The sequence below is a fragment of the Bombus vosnesenskii genome, unplaced genomic scaffold, assembly GCF_011952255.1.
Source record: "Bombus vosnesenskii isolate JDL3184/JDL3185 unplaced genomic scaffold, Bvos_JDL3184-5_v1.1 scf7180000016262, whole genome shotgun sequence".
In the NCBI taxonomy this organism is placed as follows: domain Eukaryota; kingdom Metazoa; phylum Arthropoda; class Insecta; order Hymenoptera; family Apidae; genus Bombus; species Bombus vosnesenskii.
Genome location: NW_022884331.1, coordinates 842,120 through 865,306, shown reverse-complemented (window position 1 = coordinate 865,306; position 23,187 = coordinate 842,120). Strand labels below are relative to the sequence as shown.

The 23,187-nt window shown below is 31.9% G+C and overlaps 2 protein-coding genes across 6 annotated transcripts in view; both read left to right on the top strand.

Moving 5' to 3' along the window:
• LOC117241922 (GRAM domain-containing protein 2A-like) overlaps window positions 1-8,648 on the top strand; it is an 82,345-nt gene extending 73,697 nt beyond the window's left edge. For all 5 annotated transcript variants that reach the window (XM_033508199.1, XM_033508197.1, XM_033508198.1 and 2 more), the window contains 4 exons: window positions 4,840-4,993; window positions 5,965-6,485; window positions 7,175-7,445; window positions 7,891-8,648. In XM_033508199.1, coding sequence (XP_033364090.1) covers window positions 4,840-4,993; window positions 5,965-6,485; window positions 7,175-7,445; window positions 7,891-8,004 — 1,060 coding nt within the window. In that variant the 3' untranslated portion in view covers window positions 8,005-8,648. The remainder of the gene's footprint in view (window positions 1-4,839; window positions 4,994-5,964; window positions 6,486-7,174; window positions 7,446-7,890) is intronic.
• Window positions 8,649-13,289: 4,641 nt separating this feature from the next.
• On the top strand, window positions 13,290-23,124 carry LOC117241966 (hemocyte protein-glutamine gamma-glutamyltransferase-like). The gene is made up of 8 exons (XM_033508274.1): window positions 13,290-13,373; window positions 16,151-16,663; window positions 17,470-17,696; window positions 18,243-18,844; window positions 20,015-20,112; window positions 20,815-21,105; window positions 21,794-21,954; window positions 22,659-23,124. Exons 2-8 carry the CDS (start codon window positions 16,189-16,191, stop codon window positions 22,944-22,946), a joined length of 2,142 nt encoding a protein of 713 aa, XP_033364165.1. The 5' UTR covers window positions 13,290-13,373; window positions 16,151-16,188; the 3' UTR covers window positions 22,947-23,124.
• Window positions 23,125-23,187: the final 63 nt, after the last annotated feature.

Sequence of the window (23,187 nt, the reverse complement as noted above, 5' to 3'; positions counted from 1 at the left end):
GAATATTTAGATTATATTTCTGCCAACTTACTACGTTACTTATCTTGAAAATTCTTAACGTAATGTAAGTGTTAGTGGAATACATACTTATACGATTAAGATATGTAATTCCTTTTATTAAAAAATCTGATATGGATTAAATATTCTCTTAGAATTCAACTAGTTGTATTTGTTAGTCAGCTAAAAATATTTATTAAGAATCTTCAATAATTATAGTATTTCATATATAGACTCGCATAGTTGGTATTAAAATTTGTAAGTATAAATATTTCTTGTTACAAAAAGAAATAAAGGTGTTATTTCCTATCTTTCATTTTCAATCTTCTTTTAAATCTTTATATTAAATCTTTATATAATATCTTTATATAATATCTTTCGTTTAAATTTAATTTATTCCTTGGTTTTAAATGGATATAATAATACAAAATTAATACAGTAAAAAGACAAACAATATTAAATTTGCAAATTCTTTTGTTAAAAATAAATGAATGATATTTCTGCGCATTTAAGTGTAAAATTGTTCGATATAAAGGAAGGTCAAAGTAAGATATTCAAAAAAGGTAAAAAAGAGAGAACATTATACGTAACTTATTTACTTCTTTGTTTTTAGATTCTCTGTACATTGAAATTTGTTATAGAAATGATATTCTATCTCGTCACTTGTTTACGTACTTGTAGATCTTACAAAATCTCATTGCATGGCGAATAAATAAAAATAATTATATATACGATGAAATAGTCAAAATCCAACATTAATTATCGTCGTACGTAATATTTAAATATTAATATTTATTTTACTATTTCATATCATACATCTTATACCTTGCTACTCATACATTTTATAACAATAAAATCACGAAGAATTTGAACAATGGTTATCGAACAATATATATACGAATAATTATATAACGAAAGACACAAGGTTTTTAATATTCATTAAGATATGAGTGTTGATATAGTTACGGGAAATTTAAACAAAACAAAAAAGTACAAAAATGCCTGTAACAAAATATTCCAAGTAAAACATTAAAGCAGTGTATAAAATAAAATTCCAATGCAATCGTATTTTTTATAAGAAAATAATTGAAAAAATCGTTATTAACATACGCAATTTTTCGTTAAAACAATAATGTCTTTCAAAGATAAAAATTAAAGTACTGTAGCAGATTTAATTACGTTCATTAAAATATGAATTTACATAAAAATCGGTAGTTTACCGTTTATTAGCTACAACTTCGCCGTCATATTATCTAATTTTCAATCTGTTTATCCCATTATTCTGTATCTTATATGTTGTTGGTAACGAAGACGAACAGCGAGGAGTATTCGTTACATATCATCGGATGATCATCGAGTTATTAATAAGCAACGAGTTATTTTCACGTCTAGAAATATTTTAAGAGACGTCTGTCTATTCCTATTGCCACTATTATGTATCATTTCGTGTCATTGATAGGATACAAAAAATTGTATTTACGCTGAAGTATCCCTCAGAAACATCCGGTGGTTTATCATTAAAAAATGAACTTTAACTCACTGAAATTTTCTTAGTCTACAGTCATGTACGAAGAAAAAAACCAGAGATATTTCGTCACGTATTATCAATATCAAGCTTCTGCTCGATAACACCACGATATATCCTGCATTCGCAAGTCTAATACCGTACGATACGCGACACGTTTGCTAAACGATCGATACACGGCGACCGTGATCGTTGGTCAAATTCTTACGCTGTTTCCTGTGTTCACCATGACGCGAGCAAAGAAGAAACTAACGAGAAGCGAAGAAGAAACGAACAAAGATTGAACAAGATACGGAAAACAAGTAGAAGAGAAATATAAAATAAACGGCGAAGAAACAGAAGTGTGATCGAATGTTGGAAAATGTTTGCACGTGGTTCTAGTGGTATTTTAAAAATCCACAGTCGTCGTAGTGTCGTCGGTTCCTTCCTCGAGTCGTTATAAGCTCTGTTTGTAAAAGATCTTTTACTTCGCGTGCTCTCCTTTCAAAAATATTTTTTTCTTTGTCGTCGTATTGGAATAAAGGAGGGAATCTTATTCACACGGAATACCGATCGTCGGATATGAACGTCCCTGGATAGCAACGGCTAAAACGACATAAAATATTCTCTAGCGAATTCAATTACCAGTATCGCATCCCCGATCGTCTTCGATCGTCGCTCGACCTTAATTTACATTAAGCCAACTGGTAGCGGGACGCAATTAACGATCGAAATAATTCCTTGGAGCGGTTGCGCTGACGAATTAATGCCAGTTCCGTAGAAGGTGGCTAACAGTTCGTTTCATCGAATTGTCAATCGTATGGTGTATCGCATAAACTGGAACACTTTCAAAGAGAAAGATCGTTTCGGTTGCTAACAGATTTGCAGAGTCTTGGTTTTTTTTTTTTTTCTAAGATACAGTTTATCTGTCAGATCTGTCACCATGGTTTTTCGATCGAATTCCAAGTCTAATATATTCGAATGTGACGTCTGGAGCAATGATATTTGGAGCCCGAAGATTCGGAAAAGAAGGTGCGACTATATAATAATCACATATAATAATCAAATCGGTTGTGGATGTTCACGCATCTATGGGGAACTTAGGTACAAGGTATCTGAGAAATCATAGTACAATCGACAAGGGGCGATTCTATGTGAAAAAAGAGCTCGGAAATGTAGAACAAAATTTGAGAGTCTTAAGGCTTTCACAGCCTGCTGGATTATTCTTATTCACACTGTTACGCTTAGAGCAAAAGAAGGGAACTCTTTTTCCTCTGGACACGGCTCTTTTCTGCAAGACTCGAACAGTGTTAGACAAAGCAGTGTTAAACGTATTGGTATTAGTGTAATAGTGCGAATAGAACAAAATTGCTTGATGCCTCGTATTCGAGGAAATCGAATTGAGAAATTTGTTAACCGGAACTTGGCAGGAGTGAGTAATTGACATAATAATAACAATAAGTCGAAAATGCAGAATAGAGTTTGTTCGTATGACGTTTTATTCTGTAAAAAAATTGGGAAATTCGTCAAATAGATGTATAGCGTGCTAACGCTTTACAGAACAGTTTCAAACCTTATTTTCTCTAAAATCCAGCTTTTTTTTACTTATTCTGCTATGTAGAATGATTTCTTGCTAATCGTTTACTTAATGAAGCGTCGTGTGAAGAAATGTTAGTCTGTGTTTAAAATTTCTTTTTTCACGTACGAGTCGAAAATGCAGAAAATTGTCAGGCGCAAGACAAATCTCTTATTCGAATTCCACTTCTCTAGTCGAGCTTGTACAAATATGGATCTGTCGTAACATCTGCACTGTTACAATGATTTAAAATAAGAACGATCGATCACGGTGACGCTATGGATGACGAATTGCATAGGAATCGACGTCATTGAGGAAGTTTGTTTCTTTAATTCTCGAGATGAGAGGTTTCGGTTTGTGGATTCGAGCGTGATTTATTTTTCATTTCCATTAATTCTATTTGAGTTTTGGCATGTTGTTATGACATGTTGTATATAATACGTAATAGGGTGGTCTAGAATTATAGGCGGGAATGTAAGCGGTAAGTGAAGCTCATGGAACAAAATAGAGATATTCTAAATATTAAAGAAATAGGATTCTATTACAACGAAATGTTTATACTTTGGAAATTCTTTATTAATTTTTATAATTCTCCGCAGTTTGTTTTTCTCTGTGAATTGCGTCAGATTTGTACATTTAAAATTCATGAATTCGCATTCAGTCATAGTCAGAAGTCTTTATATATATATTTATATACGTAAATAAGTTTTTTAATATTTCATATGGCATCAATATCGAATGACGTGACATTTAAAAATTTACATTTTCTACGATGCAATATATCTTTATTTCAAAAACAAAGAAACTAATCGACAAAAAAATAACAGAAAGTTCCCATTTCTTTGTAAAAGAAAGAGATTAGAACGCATTGGAGTTTACCTACAAACTTCCGTGAAAAATCTTAAATCTCTTAATTTTTTGATAACAATGAAAAATATTAAATTTGAATTTATATATTATAAGACTCTTAACTTAATTGAAGATTACCGAAACACAGATAATTGTTGCTCGAAAGCTAAATTATAGTTGTAGTGCTCCACGGTAGTGTTTTGAACTTAAATGCGTAATAATCGATATAATATGTTAACAATAATTAAACACATGTTTTTACACATCATTGATCTTTGTGTTGCACGCAAAAAGACATGTAGACTCTACACAGACTGTCATAAAAACAGACTGTAGACTTTAAGCTCTTACGTTATATTTAAAGCTGCAAAAATGCACAGACTGTATACAATATACAAAAATATATAAAATATCTAAAGTATAGTACACTATGTAGGTAACACCGCTGAAGTGGAGTGTACGTTCAAGTATTAAGTTCCCACTTAGATATTATTCCTCTAGTGCTATATGTAAAAATATAAAATTGCACATAAAAATCTTCAGTTTGATTACGAGTTACTGATTTAAACGCAAAAAGTAGATAAAATACTACTCTAACGTTTCGGTATCAAATTTTAGGTGTATTTATCATTTCACGTGTTAATCAAATATATCGTCTATAAATCACTGATCTGTTTGTCAGACTACATCAAAACTGTACTTTTCGCTATATAGAAGATTTTAAGATCTAGAAGATGTAGAAAGTTCAGTTTTTTATTAGGATCAAAGATAACTGATTATTCGTATCTTTCAGAAAAGAGTTACCATCTGTTTATTCTTATTTACGAGCATTTACTTTATCGTGTTCACACTGATTTGTTAGATTAATTAATTTATTCTGTAATTAACAAATTTCTATCTCTTTTTTTTTCAGTCATCTTTCCAAACCGCTCAGTAGAAGTACACCATCAATGGCAGCTGGTGGTGTTGTGCAGACTCCAGGGAAGGTTAGTAGATCTTCGTCCACATCGTCGCCAACGACTACCAGCAGCGCGAGACAGAAGAAATTCCACAGGCATTTCTCTCAGGTAATTCATAAGAGTTTCGCTCATTCTCATTGATGTCTCACATACACGACGCTACTTTCTTGAACTAGAACACCGTTGAACGATGAAATTTACGATATTATTTTTTATCTATAGATCTTACGTGAATGTTTACTTTAATTTGTTGTTTACTATAAATCGACAAGGATAATCTCCCGGAATCGCAACTAAAATCTTATCGCTTTATCGATAATAAATTTATACTTTAATTTTCTTTAAGTATATAAAGGAAATAAAAATTTTCGCGTTAATTATCAAACTAATGATAAATACAGCGATAAATCCCACTTGCTTTTCATGTTTGATGTTTTGAATTGTTATTATAAAATAATTTCTGTTTTATAAACTTCATATTAATAACGAATAATAATAGATTTATTTTATATAAATCATAATGAAATAATCTCGTGAGAAAAATACGCGAAGTTGGGATTAACTATTTGGGTCAAAACTCATAATTGGCGATGAGAATCACATTTTTACTTAGTTTCTTTCGCAATTGACATATTCTGATCTTCTTTTAAAAAAACTTGATAAATTGTTTCTCGATACGATTCCGGACGTAACATATTCGTTGCTTATTATATGCAAATCATGCTATTATATTATTTGATATAAAAGCTGGAAATTCTTGGAAGGTTTTGTAGTTACGAGACGTAGCGTACGACGCTTAGCCATTTTCATGCCTTACTCTCAATATAAAACTTGACCCAGATCGGTAATCCATTTCGAAATTCCACGCCTATCGATCGATCTACATCTATCAGCAACTATACTCCAACAAGACGAATCAGTGAGGGAAAACAAAACGTAAATGCCGAGACTACAGCTATTTGGTGCCAACTAGTGACATTCGTGTATCACCATAATCGCGTTTTGTTTACCTTTCCTGACTCTTCTCGTTGGGTAGAGTATGTATGGAAAACCTAATCTCGATCTACTATTCGATTCAGGTTGCTGCGGACGAACGGGTATTAAACTACTACAGTTGCGCGCTGGTAGGCGACATCTTGTTGCAAGGACACCTGTACATTACACCAAATTATTTCGCGTTCTATAGTAACGTGTTCGGCTATGTAACGAAGCTTTTGATACCTACAGTTTCCGTGTTGAAGATCAGTAAAGAAAAGACAGCACGAATCATTCCAAACGCTGTGGCAATCGCCACCGAAGAGGAGAGGCACGTGTTCTGTTCTCTTCTATCCAGAGACTCGACCTTCAAGTTGATGAAACAGGTTTGGGACGCTGCGCTGGAACCACAACCGTCGCCAACGATTCTACCGTTGACCACAGAGCAGAAGCTCCTCACCCCAAACGCGTTGGTTGTCGATGATTCCGAGGTGAACCCGGAGGAAGATGATTCTAGCATGTCTGAAAGCGGGACAGATCTGAACTCCAGACCGCCGACCATCTGCACCGACACCGATGCTGTCCCATTGAAAATTGTCAGGCCTAGTTTGCCACCACCTACAAAGTAAATAAATGTTCTAGAAATATTCTCGTCATCTTCTTGTCTGCAGTCAGTTAGAATGCCGTTTATATAATAGCTCGTGAAAGCATGCGAATCCTTGTGGAAACTTTTTATGAATATATTGTGTGTGTAATACGAAGTATTTTGAAGTAGCGTTAACATCGTAATAAGATACCACGATCATGTTTATATTGGTAAAGCTTGAAACGAATCTGAAAATGTATACGGCATTCACAAGGTATTTATTGCAAACGTAAATGCAACCACAAAGTATCTCAACGATCATTAATCAATCCATAACATTGATAAACTACAATGTTTAGTCGGCTCATCTTTAGAACTATTTATATGTCTGAAAAAAAGCATCATTTATATGTATAAGTTACGTACTAATTTTTGACTGAATACACATATATTGTCTGTATGAATCACTTGGAACTTACATATACACTTTTAGCCTGGTTTCAAATTTTACCAATATAACAATGACCGTATTGTTTTTATTACGTTTATCTTTTATTTTTTATTGTTAAATTTCATAAATCGTTCCAAGTAAACTGCTACCTGAATCATGTTAAATATATTCTATCTTATATACAATTATTAATCAAGATGTAGCTATCAGAAACTGTTTAATTATTCTCATAAGTCTTTTAATAATTACCTGCTAATTAATTTTTGTATCTGTTCAGGGTGGAACCACCATCGGTGCCGATACTTCCAGCAACGTCCAACAACTCCAACGCTGTTTTATCCTTGTTCACGGGTAGATTGAGAACTAGCACAGTGATCACCATACTGATAGTAGTCCTAGCAGCTCTATATATGTCGGCGGCTTTGATGATGATTCGCATCGACAGGTTACATACGGCGTATCTCAACCATCCGTTTGTTTCGCCGGAACGTTTCACTCAGGATCGACTTTTGCATTACCTTAATACAAACATTGATCAAATAGTAAAGGTACGATTACTTCACTATAGAAAAATGGACGAAGTTAATCCCATAAGCAGATTGCTGATATATTTTTATGAATATAACTAAAATACTGGAATTTACAGTGGCTTTCGAAAGTATTTGAACCACTAACCATAGGAAAATTTTGTTTCATGTATATACTTTTTATGTAAAATAGCTTGAAAGTTCATTAACTTTATAATGTCTGTCACTATTATTTTGATAAAATATTAATATTATGGGCGAAAATACTTTTAAAGGGAAATTTTTTTTAAAATCTGAATTGTAGGAAAGAACACATATTTAGCTTTAAAATTAAATTTACTAAGGCTATTTATCTATGTATCTATCTTCCCTGTAACTTTGACTTATCTTGTTCTTCCCCTGTAGTACCCATTCATGTAATTATCTAATGAAAAAATAGAACTGTAATAAATATTCATTATTTTAGGTACGACAAAGTCTACAGATGTTGTCGCAGCAGTTCGTGTCGATGAGCCAAAATAGAGAAACCGAGCCGAGCGTGTCCGGTGGCATGTTGGAACCGGAAGACGCTCCGAGTTAGCCCCCGACGAAGCTAAATAATTTAATGCAACCAAATAATATGAGTCCCCGTCGCCTCGCTAGCGTATGAAGCGTCTCCTATTAATTTATTATCGGCGTGCGAAAACGATCTCGATTCGATCAATTAATTAACGGTGTCGCTTCGACGGTCCTTAATAGGCAATTATTATCGTTAGACTATCTAGACTTACTTGGACAGGTTTCGGAGATAATAGGTTATTTAAAGTAAAAGAACAAAACAGACAAAAAGAAAGTAAATTATACACTGAAAATTTTTCAAACGCAGGGATCGCAACGATAGTAACGGTCCTTCTACACTTAGATTGGGAGAGCATGCGTAACTCGATTCTTAATTTTCAGTCACGCTTGCAGAATTTAAATAAGATGCTTAAAGGCTGTAACAAACGAAGTAAATATAAAATAGAAAAAATATAAGGAGCGTCGTATATACGATATACGTGTACGAGTGTGTACTAGACAATTATATGTATGACAAGATGATGCGAAATGAATTGATGAATATGGAGTAGAAGAAAAAAAGAAATATTTGAACACGCAACGCGAGCGAAGGGATTTTCGTTTTTGAAAACTAGTCACGTATTTATATATGCCCCACATACAACAAGAGTATAATGAACAAAAAAATGGAATATATATATAAATATAAATATTATAAAGAAGCTATATATATATATATATATATATATATATATATACACACATACGTACATGTATATATCTATATATATGTATATATGATGTGTATACATACATATATATGTTATATATATATATATATATATATATATATATATATATATATATATATATATATATACACACACACACATACATACATAGAATAATGCATATTTCGCGATTACTTGTTGATATCGTATATCTGAGATAGTTGAGGCACTACCTTTTTAATCGATACAACTGGCAAAGAATTACATTATAGAATTAAAAAAGTGGTTATGCATTTCTGTCGTACCGAAAGCAAGAATAATGTATTGTATCGCTACAAGAAATACCAAGAACGAAAAAGTTTCTTAAAAGACGAGCTTGTGCTGCAGTGTTCTGATCGTTCGGAATACACGCTATTTCGTCATCGAACATCGAATACTGCGCCTTTTAGACAAAAACAGTTAAAATGAAAAAAAAGAAAAAGAAAAAGAAAATAAATGAGATATTGCATTTCCCACGCACACTGGTGTTCCTAAGAAAAAGAATTGTTTCCGGTCGTTTATTCGAGATGATAACGAAAGGGTAGTTTTCTTCGTTTCTCTGTCTTTTTTTATCTTTTCCGTTTGCTTTTTTTTTACTTGACTCCTTCGAGACGATTCTTGGTATGTGAAAGTGCTCGCGAAATATTCTATTCACTTATGAACATATTTCAATATCGTTGCACATGTTCTTCTATGTGTATGTAAAATAATGCGAAGAAACGTTCGAACAAAGTGTTGTTATAATTGCGGTTAAAATATGGGATACGAGAAACGGGAGATTTGACTGTGATAGTAGGATCGAGGATCGAATTTTGTTAAAACACGACCGCGTTTAGCAGATTCGTCGTGTTCGTCCCATCGAAACAAAAATGAAATAAATAAGTAAAACTAAAGTAAACGAGAGACTGGTTATTGCGATCGGACCAAAAAAAAAAAAAAAAAAAAGAATGTCGTAAACGCGGTCGTCATTGCGCGAGATCGCGTGGGATCTAAAGAGAAATGCTGTTACGTTATTTACCTGATATTTATAAAAACTAAAAAAAAATGCACGTACGATGAAGCGAAATTCAATTGAACCGTTGTTTTTCGATACGATTATCATTTATTACGATTAAATCATTGTGATTATATTTACCGATAAACGGCGTTAATTTTTAATTACTTGAACATATATTATACCTTTGCTATTGTTCGTCGTTTTATTGTCATTACGTTCGCGAAACGTATATTCTAAATTGTGAGAAAGAGAAAATGAAAAGATATAAAAATGTGGGGGTTATGTTTATCTGGTGGCAATTTAGTGGGCTATCTAATTCATTGTAATTTAGTCTTTATGAGTTTCTAATTACGAATTTATAGTTTGAATCTTTTTGTGTACTTTACCTTTACGTTGATTAAATTCGCTGGAATTTGCAGTTGCGAATTGTATATGCCTTTTTAAAGTATTGCTTATTCAAGGGGGAGGAGATATACTTGTGCCTGGCGTGTGCCGTAATGGAGAAATATCGGCTGCATTCTAAAATAGAAAATGGAACACAGGAGCATACGTATATGAAGCAAAAAATGCTGGAATACGTTCGTCAGGCGATTTACATCGAATTTTATTTTATCTTTTTCTAATAGATTGAACATTTTGAAATTGAACGATGTTAATATGATATAAAAAATTAATGAAAATTGGACGACGCTCGCCATTTGAAAGCAAAAAAAATTTAGGGGAAAAATGGAAAATTATTTAATCAAATTTATGCCAAATGTCAGATCTATTGTATTTCTCGTATAAAGAACAAGAAATTGTTTTGTAAAAACTTATCTGTTACTGTAAATTCGCTAAAAATGATGTAGTCGAATAACTCACAGAGCGATTGAACGGAGAAAATATTTTTTAGAATGACTAGTTGACGATAATTATCCATTTGATCTAGCTTTGGATCTCGTTACGTAAAATTTTAAACGGAAACAGGTCTGTAAAGGAACGAATGGTTTCTCTCTTTCCGTTCTCGTACGAATATCGTTCGCCTTAATCCTATGTACTGTTAGACCAATGCTCAACGTACGACTCATTATTCCTAGAATATATATCCGTATATAACAGCTCTTGATTTGTACTTGTTCTATATGTGCGAACTGTCGTGGCGACGTCAATTGAATTTGCTGTACTTTTCAGAATCTGATGCTATTAAATTTGACCAAATGGACAGAATTGATCAGTATTGAATGCTTTCAAACATAATAGGTCAAGATTGTCTGTTTCGTACTTCTGTATATTTTTAATTTTTGAAATAAAACAATAATTATTTATTTAAGAGAATACAAAATACTTTTATTTAAAAGGATTAGAATTATTATTGAACTTTATCAGTTAATATTTGTACTATCATTGTCTCTTCTTTTTATAACATTAAGGTTAAAAAAGCTCTAAGATTCGTTTAATTGTTACAAAATATTATTTAATCTCATAGTTCATTATAAATTCCAGGTGAAATTTTGTGTATTTCCAATTTTTAGTAAACTTGCTGTTAAGCATTTGTAACGTAGTTAACATAATTATGATATTATTATATTATTTAAGTTATTAACTTGCGCTGTAAATACTGTACTATTTTACATTCATGTTAATATCTTACTTTGTCGCCCTGTAAGTAATTGTATCTTTATATTCAAAGGCACAATGTTTTACAACAGTAATATCAATAGGGGAAGTAACTTTGTTTCCCAATAGTATTTAACTAGAATAATATAACAGCTTTTCTGGCTTTTTAATTTATATTATTTTCCACTTATTCTTACATATTTTCTAAATTTCATGATTTATATTTTTGTGATATTAACTATTTCATTTGTAATTATTCATATTTTCAGTAAGAAACCAGCATCTTTCTTGTAAATTCTAAATTATTGTAATTAAGAACGAGGGAAATCAGTCTTATATATGGATAAAGCTTGGGCAGCACTACTTTATAAAATAATTTTATTTTCAATTATGTTTAATTTAATTACTATTTTATGATTGTCCCGCAAAATATCTAAAAATCTTAAAGAAAAAATGTGATAAATTACATTTCCATAAATAAAGTTACGCTTATAAAAAATACGCTTTTAGATTTCTCTTTGTATTTGATTTCGAGACTAAATGTACGCTTATGTAGATATGCCACCTATTTTTAAAATACTTGTATCTTTAGATCTAATTGTTTTCTTCTTTCCAACTATGTCAAAAGTGGATTTATCATGTTTGTTCTGTGTGGAATCTACATATGCAAATCAATATACATTTGATCAAGATCTCCAAGAACTAAGGAACAAATATATTCATCGAATATACAATTCAAATAACCTCAATGTTTCTCTGCTCAATTGTCAATCAGATTTTGAAAATGTATAGCTTTCGTTAACAAATTGTATCCTCTGTGTAAATAAGAAAAAAGCAAATTTGTCAAACCTGACATAGATGTGTTTAGAATGCATTTAAAAATGCGTGCTGGTTCCTAGTGAAAAATATTTAGCGCGCGACGATATAAAAAGGAAAAATAAAGGTGTTAGGAACGAAAGAAAAGAAGACAAATGAAAGACCGTACAATTGGAAAATTACAGACAGACCAATAATTTACAACGTAATTTGTGTAGTCCGATAAGACGGAGCGCAAATAAATTTATGGAAAATTTAAACATGCATTTTCTTCCTTCTTTCAACCCTTTCATCTACGTGCAACGATATCAATCGTGTGGAAAACCGCAATATCCCTCTACATTTACATTATGAGCTAATTAGCGATGTATGTCAAGACGATAAGATAATATTCCTTTAATATTTCCTTTCTATTGACATTCATAAAAACGAGAATTAAGTACATACATTTTTTTTATTTTCAATGTTTGTTATTGGAAATTCTATTAATAATGCTTGGGTTAAATCAAGCTGTGAGTGTTAGACGTTTATCTCATCTGGAGATAATCTGGATTAATATCTACCATAGTATTTTAAAAAGTAAAAATTGCACAGCTATTTTGAAAACGCAAGGACCTACAAAGAAATTAATATGAAATAACAAGTTTTTTCTAATAGAAAAAAATTTTATCATTTTGCTTTTTATAGATGATAATAATCATAGGATTACATTTTGTATATACCACTATACATAAGAAAGGATTAGACATCATTGGTATAAATTTTTATTCAAATCAAATTTTTATTTTAGTTCTTATTTACTTTCTCTATGTTATCTTAAATAATATTATTTGACGAATGATGCATTTGGAAAATAAGTTACTTTTTTATTGAGATTTATACTATATAATGTTTGTCTTCTTATTTTATCAAGAAAATATAAAGATGCTTATCTGCGGTACATGATTGTTCTACAGAAAAAAAGGACTTAACAAAATTAATGTCATACCTGTTGACTAAAATGAAAAGAATCACTTGATGATATCTTGTGAAATTGGTGGCTGAAAAATCGGAAGCTGGTACACGTGCAGCTCGTACTTGCCGTAGTGGGGACTGCAGTTAGCTCGATGGAAGCTGTTCGTATAAAAAGACAGAACATGAGTGTCAGTTTAGAGAGTGTAAGTTGGTTGTTAACGGTGGCCCGTTCCTTGTATTCAGGATCAAAGAAACGTCTTTAATTTTTCGACTGAATTTGTAAGTTTAACAAACTGTATCTTTCCTACCTTTTTATTTTTACGGCACTGTTATGAAATTAATCTCATTTATTTTTATAACTTTTTTTTATTTTTGTAATCTTTGCTAACCTTAATTTGACAGAACGAGATCGGGAGAAAATTAAATTGACAGATATAACAATTATTCACGAGAAAATTACTTTGTTTGCATTCTTAGTTAAATAGCTCATTTGTTAACTTTTTATACACAATTTTCTACTCATTTTTTTACTTTTTTTACTAAATTACCAAATTCTCTACTTACTTTTCATAATGACAGCTTGAGACTTATTATTAAAATATGTTAAAATATGTAATTTATTACGTAATTTTATTGTACAAAAGCCGAAACAAATATATTTATCAGAAAACGGAGAGTTTTTAAAAAAAACTGGGAATTACCGTAATCTCATAGAATGTTTATGCGGATTATACTCCCTCTTAAAATGTTATCAGTATTAAATCCATGGACAAAAAAGTACATATAAAGATTAGCTTTATACCAATGATATAATTCGTTCATTTGTCTCTCTTTGGTATGAGAAATCTGAGAAATCGAGAGTCGTTGATTACATTCAGGGGTGAAACACGCCCGTTTTATAAGGCAGATCACGTTTTGAGGTTCGATCCCGGATATTTACGCAACAATTGGATGAATCAAAGGTAAATTTCGTCCTGTCTTGGAAATGAAAACGCGTCTGGTATTTGGGAACAAGGCTTATTTGCCATGCTCAAGGCCTCGTGATTACCTTTCCTGTTCATTCTCGGAAATGCAAACTGCAATTTAGGTTTCGACATGTGCCTACGTTTAAAATCACAAGAAATTAAATTTTCATTGACATACTAGTTAGTCAGTATTACTGACATACTTCATTATAGAAATAATTTTAATTTTAGGATGTTTCGTTTGATTTAGTTAATATTTATAAATTAATATTGCAATAATATAATTAGTTATATATTTATTAATCGATATATAAAATATCACAATAGTTCGATTTAATTTGATGGACATTTAAAAATATGACCAGAGTTTGGCAATTTATTAAGCATTTATCTTCGTAAATATGTATAATCATTTTTTACAGAATTGTTTTTGAAAACGAAATGAAAATTTCAATTTTTGTATTAGTCATAACTTTGAAACACAGAGAAGGATACTATATGTGATCATTGTCACGTATCTAGAAAATATGGGTGTAATAATTGTGGACTGTAATAATTTTAAATTTTTCGTGCAAATGTAAACTATAATTATTCGTATTAAAACAAGGAAGAAAATACATACATAATTCGAAGCAATTTGTATTATTCGGAACAGAAATGCAAAATTTAATTCTTGTCTTGCGAACTTCAAGAGACAAAATTTAAGAAAATGTATCTTCAATAGATATTTGGATATTGATAACGCCGCACATTTATTTTGCATATCGTGATACTAAAATAAATACATATAATCGTTACGCATTTCGATAAAATTGGACCGCCTCTCGTTTTATCGAACGTTTAATTCTATATATTCGTTGCATCATCAAATTGAAACGATAAACGTTTAAACAGATTTTACTCTTCCAAAAAAATTTTCTCATAAAGGATATAATCTAACAAACACGAAGATGGTACCCGACTGGGGGTAGCCACCCTCATGATAACCAAACAGCTAAAAAATTCTACCAAATGTCCAAATTGCACAAATTGTGAATGTGAAATATTAAATTAAAAAAAAAAATTAAAATTTTCAGTTAATATGGGCAAAAGAAAGTGGATTAAAAACCTTAACATTTTCATAACAGCAAACGCATCGTACGAATGTGAATTTCTAAACAAGGTGAGAATTGTTACGGAGCTATCGTTCGACATTTACGGCTTGATTTCTTTTAAATAAGAAATCAATTCTTTTTCTGCATAAAGCTCATTGCCGTCATACTTTTCTCGTTTCCTCGCATTCCAGTTACGAATGCGTAACGTTTCGAAGAATTTATCGTGAAGAATGTTTCCTGTTCTTTCGCGTGCACTTGAACCTAAACATTGACATGAATGAAAGTAGTATCATAAATTTACGATACACTACATAGCATGAATGAGAACATAGTTATTTCTAGCGAGCGTAGTAACGTATCCACACATGGCTTTTCGCAATGATGAGTAGCTTCAGTAGTATTGTTTTTATCAGCTCGTACTATAGCAGAAATTTAATGAATCACTTGATTTATCAAATTATTACTAAATTTCTGAGCTATTACGCATACAGTTTGACTAATCAACCTGCTATCGACCTTATTTTACGTAATTGGGGAAACTCATTATTTTATGTAATATATTATTATTATTTTATAGTATTATTTTATGTAAATATATGTATTATTAATAAATATATTTTACTTGATAATTATCTATTTACTCACAAATGATTATTTCAATTTATAAGATTTTTCTACTTAAAGAAGATTATATATTTCGAAACATACACGTGCACACAATTTACTGCTCCACTTTGGCGGTTTCGAGTTGCGACACCTTGAAATACGTGTACGATTCACATAGGTATATGACACTGCTTTATGTTTCCTCTCCTAGATTATCACATGAAACTATAGTAATTATCGCATAATATTCAATAGTATCTCATCTCTCGATATAATACCATATCTTTTGTTCCAATCACAAATTTCTATAAACTTATTATTCATATTACCATCTCATCTCTCTCTTTCTTCAGTACAGACATTTATAGATGCTCTTAACAATTTCTTTTAGTCGGAAGAAACCAAAGAAAAACCAACAAAGTCGCCAAAATGTCGTCGGAAGAGGCATTAGTCGTCGATATGGTGTACCTTTACGAAAAAGAAAACGCAAAGGCCCATCGCACCATCAGCTACGAATCGGTACATCTTGAACCAGCGACTCCTGTTCTTAGAAGAGGCCAATCTTTCCATGTAGCCTTAAGATTCAATCGAGAATACGTGGCTGAAACGGATATCGTTAGATTGCTCTTTAGTTTCGGACCAAATCCGAACGTTCTTAGAGGAACCAGAGGAATAAACACCATCACCAATAGAGACAATTATTTGACTGATTTGGAGGCATGGGGTGTTCGTTTAGTGGGCGTCAATGGCGTTGATCTGACCGCGGAAGTAAGAAGCCCTATCGATAGCCCTGTTGGCACATGGCAATTAAATGTGGAGACCACCATCGTAGGAAGTAAAAAACAACCAAATACCTATAGTTACGACAAGGACATTTATCTGCTTTTTAATCCGTGGATGAAAGGTATGACATTGTGTTTGATATTTAAGTATAGCGAGTACAAAGAGCAAAAAGTATTGGCACATTTTTGTAATATCTTTTATAACATTTATTACGTTTCATTTTAATAAATTTTTATAATCGTATGGAGGTGCTGCTACTTTATTTAGTTTACTCGAAATTTAGTATAGAATTAAATTAAATTTCTATTTTCTCTTAACCTTTTAATTGCTTTTAAATGCAAAATGAATATAAAGATATTTCTAAGATGTAAAGGAACTAAGGAATTGGTAATAAGCCAAATTCTTTTAAAGATCAAGGTTTCATCTCCGGAAATAAAGATCTTTCGCATAAAAATGATGTAATTATATTACGTTAAAAACGGGAGATCGTAAAACAGATTTACAAGCTAATATAAATGTTTACATTACATCTAGAATCTATGTGCATTTTTCGAATAATATTAGTGTTCTTGAGTTAATATTTTAGAGGATGTTAATATCCCAAATTGACGTATAATTTATAGAATTCGATTTGAAAATTACTCTTCATATTTTCGAGAAAAATAGATCAAACTGATTTCTAAACTTTGTCACAGTTTTTATATAATATACCGATCATGAATGTGCTTTTAAATTCACAGCTATAATATACTTCAACTATACTTTGATTATGTCAATTATACTTACTCTTACCTTAGAAGTATTAATGTAATTTAATTTTTATATAAATATGTAGAATATATAAAATAATATTATCTTATGAATTTTGAGAATTCCATGAATCTCTGAATTTTCTGAACTTATGTTATATTCTTGTTTTATTTTCAGAGGATTTAGTATTCATGGAGGATGAGCAGCTGTTGGACGAGTATGTTCTAAATGATGTTGGAAAAATATGGGTTGGCTCATGGGGAAGTGCGCGTGGTAGAGAATGGGTGTTTGGACAATTCGATGCTTGTGTGCTTAAATCTTGTGACTTGCTGCTAGAAAGATCCGGCATCAAAGCTAATTCCAGAGGGGATCCAGTTCAAATGTGTAGAGCTATTTCGAGAATCGTAAGTTCGATTGCTATTCAATCACGTGTAGAGCGAAGTAAGTTCTAAATGTAAATCGGTTCTACATAAATCTCGTTATATTAGCTAGACCAAATGTCAGGTTATATTAGATTTCCCATTTGTAAGATTTGTAATTAAAGAATATAAAGAACCATAAACACTTTCTCTTCGACAAAATTCAATTCTTTCAAAAATGTTGATTCTTTCTCAATCTTTCATTACAGTTCATTTGTGTACTCGTCTTCTGCTATTTATTATTTTACCCAATTTGTGCAACGATTAATCGTATCCCAGGAATTTCCTAAATATTACTTATTACCTTTAATCGAACATATACGTATATATTTTTTGTATCTGATACCAAAAGATCTTGAGACAAGAAACTTAATTGTTCGTCGAGTCCTTAACCTGAACTTCTTTCTCTTTTCATTATGCCATCAAGTAATTGATTTTATTCTTTCTTTCAGAATCACAGTTTTCATATAGTATCCCCTAATAATTGATCGATCGTTAACTAGCTTATTCAAAATCCAACTCTTCTTGCAGGTAAATTCCAACGATGACAGAGGTGTGGTTACCGGTCGCTGGGATGGTGATTACGCTGATGGTACAGCTCCAGCCGCTTGGACAGGTAGCGTGCCGATTCTCGAACAATTCTTAGAGACAGGCGATTCCGTCAAATACGGACAATGTTGGGTATTCGCTGGTGTTGTGACCACCGTCTGTCGTGCTCTTGGTATACCGTCCAGAGTGGTTTCAAATTTGGTATCGGCCCACGATGCGAATGCCTCGCTTTCCGTCGATCGTTATTACACCAAAGACAACGAGGAACTTGATTACGATCCAAACAATCTCGAAGGCGAAGATTCCATATGGAATTATCACGTTTGGAACGACGTATGGATGGCTAGGCCAGATTTGCCTAAAGGTTATGGTGGTTGGCAGGCGATCGATGCTACGCCACAAGAACCTTCAGGAGGTATATATCAATGCGGACCAGCTTCTGTCGAAGCTATCAAACAAGGAGTCGTTGGTTATAATTACGACGTGACGTTTATGCTGGCTTCGGTGAATGCCGATTTGATGAGATGGATGGAGGATTCTGAGAGCGAGCTGGGATTCAGGAAAATCGACTGTAATAAATATCAGTGAGTATATATATATTAAAAAAACCATTCGGAGCAGCAATTCAATTTTGCTAAGAATCGATTTAATTGATAAGCAATTCAAATAAGAATTGATTTTGTAAAAAGAGAATACAAAATTAGCAGATTTACAATACAATAATGTAAAATATGAGTTTGGATAAAAATGCTTAGTCTACTTATGACAACTTATTTATATCAATCTTTATATCATATCAGTCTTTTTCATATATAAATTTGATATATGCTGATGTCATAAGACACGAAGATTACCAACGAAAACATTAGCAAGTCGATAACGTCATCGTCTTTGTCGTCAGAATCGTTAATTGTAAAATAAACATCCAACTCTACTAGCATCGGTTTTCTTTTTGACTCATCAGCTTGTTAAAAATCGTGATTGCAGTGGTAATTTTGACCTTGATGTCTTTAGTATGCATATTGCCGTATATTATTAGTTTATATGCACACTGTTAAAAGCTAATCGAAAGGAATTGATACGTAGAATTGTACAATCGTATTTTTCGAATACTTTGGTTTATAATCTAGTTTGAAATCCCTTATAGATAGATCTTTTTCACGACTGTTTTATCCTAGAAGAGGAATTTTACGAATTAATAACTGCTATTAAATGAATCAGTTGATAACACGGCAATAAAGTGAAATTACAAAATAAGATAATATAATAACAATGAATATTATAAAACCATTTTCTAAGCATATAGACTGATGGTGACATAACTTTAAGTCCCGTGGCGTTTTGGAGAGTGGAATGTTAAACGATGTTAGTGATAAAATCATTTGAAAAATAAATTTATCGATCGGATTATTACCGTATCTTTTAATTAAGTAACTTTGAGGAACATGAAAAATATTCATACACTCCACGTTTCTTAATCGTGCATTCTCCAACACATTTCGTGATTGCGAAAATTATAATGTATTAAAAAACATTATAGTAAAAGATATATCGTAAATACAAAATGAAAGTTTTATTAGAATTAATTATAATAGAAATAGCCTAATTATCATAAGTTATTCATGGCCTTGGGGACATGGAACACGTAAGAAACTTAATGTACTTGTTATGTATCAATTTGTATAGAAAAGCATATCTTATATGCTTCTCCTCTATTTAAAGAAAATTTAAATCACTACTTCTATTTTTGATAGCATTGGTCGGATGATCTTGACGAAAGCACCTTGGATTTTCGATCCCAATGGCGACAGAGACAGAGAGGAGATAACATCTATTTACAAGGCAAAAGAAGGTAAATAAGAATCTATTGAACGATATTCATCGATATTTGAATATTTTGTATATTACAGTACACGTTTAAAAAATTTGTAACGCCACACTTGTTTTAAACTTCCTCTCTCTATATCTACATCTTCTACGATACAATTCCTTTATCAATTCTTTTTCTTACAATTAGAGAAAGATGATACACCGAGCTGAAAGTAGAAACAGACAATATGGAGCGGACATACATAGTGTGATAGGAGTCAATGAGAATGAGTAATAGGAATAGACGTATATTTTTAAATGGACCTGATCTAAACCCCTGTGGCTGTCATCAATCTTTTAAGCTGTTACATCTATTTAAACATTTAAACTCAATGAACTTCTTTAACTTTTATGGTGGAATTCGTTGAACTTTAGATGCAATGGAACTTTGAACTTCAAGATTGACTAACTCATTCTAATTCCACCAATATCTTTCAAGCAGTTTTGAAATAAATTTTTCACTCTTCATAACACGTAATTAAAAGATAGTTACAATAGCACGATAAAGACTGTTACTTGATTCTCTTAAACTCTGTTTATCTGTACTCTTTAACGATTCTCTAGAACATCCATATTTAAAAAAATCATACAAATCCTGCAAAATTGCACCTTTGCGAATTTATAAAAATTTCTATGAGAAGTTACGAATTGATTATTTCAACTCTGGTAATTTATTTACATTCAGGAACGGAAGTTGAGCGTCTGACTCTGTACAGAGCCGTACGCAACACAGAACTGGCGAAGAGATTCTACTCTTTGCCCTCACCGGCGAAAGAAGATGTCGAGTTCGATCTCGTGGATATCGAACGAGTGAACATCGGACAACCATTTGCAGTTATAGTGAACATGAAGAATAAATCGAACCAGATACGTACTATTCAAGCTGTTCTATCTGCTGGTAGCGTGTACTATACGGGAATCAAAGCACATCTAGTAAAGAGAGCGTCTGGTGACTTCATTCTGCAACCACATGCCAGTAAGTTTATTATTATTTATTCCTTTATTTAGATTTTTATAATTTATTGATCCTTTTTAGACAGTTAGGTCGTTTATTGAATTTTATTTTATATCAAGTTGTTAGAATCTTTATTTAATTTTTATGTCATGTCTTTCATTGAACTGGAAACTTTTATTTGATTTCTTATTAGATGTTAGATTTTTATTCAGCTGAGAATCTTACTATCGCTAAGAATTATGTTATTATTATTTATTTATTTATTATTGCTGTTATACCTATTTCGCTTCTTATATATCTACCTCCTCTCTTATCCACTCTATTATATTGCACTCCCTTAATTATTCTATCTCTAAAAACTAAATACTAATGACTAAAAACAACTATTGCAACTTTTGCTGTGCTTTCTTCTTGTCGTTCTTCCCCCTCTTGTAATGCCCTTCTCTTCTCTGTTATTGCTACTAAGAATTATGTATTTATTTATTTGCTTACTTGTTTTTCAATTACTGTAATCCAAACATATGACAAATTAAAAAAAAAGCAATCAGTGTTTATGATGATTATGCGTATATCATAGTAATTCTTTAACGTTCTTAAAGTAAAATATTTCTTTTTATGAATCAGGTTAGTATATGATTTCGAAGATATTCGTATGTATTCCTCGTCCTATTTTTTCTCAGATGATGACTCAGATCTAATTTATTCTCAGGCGAACAGTTAAGGCTCAGAGTTACAGTGGATGATTATTTGGACAAGCTTGTGGAGTATTGTAATATGAAATTGTATTCCATCGCTACGGTCGTGGAAACTAAACAGACATGGGCTGACGAAGATGATTTTCAGGTCTTGAAACCGAGCATCACGGTCAAGGTAAAGTAAACGATTGATCTGTACTTGCAAGATATAATCACGTGAAATTCTCGTCCAATTGAAATTGAATATTTGAAAGAAAAAGGGAAAGTACAGTAAAGACTTTCATATTCAAATTAATAAGGGGACAAAAATGTGCCAATGAATTTCCAAATAATACAACAATCATCCTTCTGATACATAGAGCCGTACTGACTTGGTCGGCTGGGACTTGAGTTCATAACTGCGCGGAGGTTCTCAGTTCGATTCTCGATATTTCAAAGACCGAATTGCATTGTTAATAGCTTATTTTCGTCTCTATTTATCTTGGCTTGGTATTATGAACTTCGTGTGCATGATGCCAAATGTGAGGAAAAATAAGATAGTATATGTATGAGTTTCAGGAACTATATAATATACATATATATAACCTTCCTGATACTAAATTTCATTCATTCTAGAAAATTGCCAGTTCGTTTCAATATTTAAATATCTAACTTAATATCTGAAGATTGAAGATTCAATTCTTTTTGGTTGCTCAATTACATATAAATTTATGAACGCAAGTAAATGTGTAGAGTTACATTATTTTTATACCTCAAGTCATTTAAGGCCTTCTAATAATGCACGTCGCATAAACTTGCATTTATAATTTTTAATCCATCAATCAATTAATATTGGAATAATTATATTTTAGAATTAATGTTTGTTATCATTAATATTAGATCGACGGCGAACCTGTAGTAGGAAAACCATCGATTATCAGTCTTAGATTCAAGAATCCCCTTAAGAGAGTATTAACGGAGTGTATGTTCAATTACGCTGGCCCCGGGTTAACAAGGAACAAGACTCTAGCGTTCAGAGACATCGAACCTGAGGAAGACGTCTACGTGGAACATCAATTAATTCCTCAAAAAGCTGGCGCGCAGAAGATCATTGCCACATTTACTTCGAAACAGCTAGTTGATGTCACAGGATCAGCTGCCATCGATGTTCTTGATGAGGAGGAATAAGATTGTCCGAATTCGAACAATATTACATTTTTATCCTCATTACGAATAGATAACGCATATTAATATACACATATCGACACGTATTAATTAAAAAACGTATGTATATACCTAAAAACCTGTATAATATCAATGTGGACACGTTCCATCCAATCATTACTAGACTCTGGATGCTTATACGTGTTTCTGGAAAAACTATATGATATATTTTATCAGTCACGAAAATTAATATAATATAAAAATT

Bases quoted from the DNA above. Each gene is read 5' to 3' on its own strand.
- LOC117241966 (XM_033508274.1), top strand. From the start codon at position 16,189: ATGTCGTCGGAAGAGGCATTAGTCGTCGATATGGTGTACCTTTACGAA. The intron at 21,106-21,793 runs GTAAGTTTATTA...ATTTATTCTCAG, and splicing joins CATTCTGCAACCACATGCCA to GCGAACAGTTAAGGCTCAGA. The intron at 21,955-22,658 runs GTAAAGTAAACG...CATTAATATTAG, and splicing joins AACCGAGCATCACGGTCAAG to ATCGACGGCGAACCTGTAGT.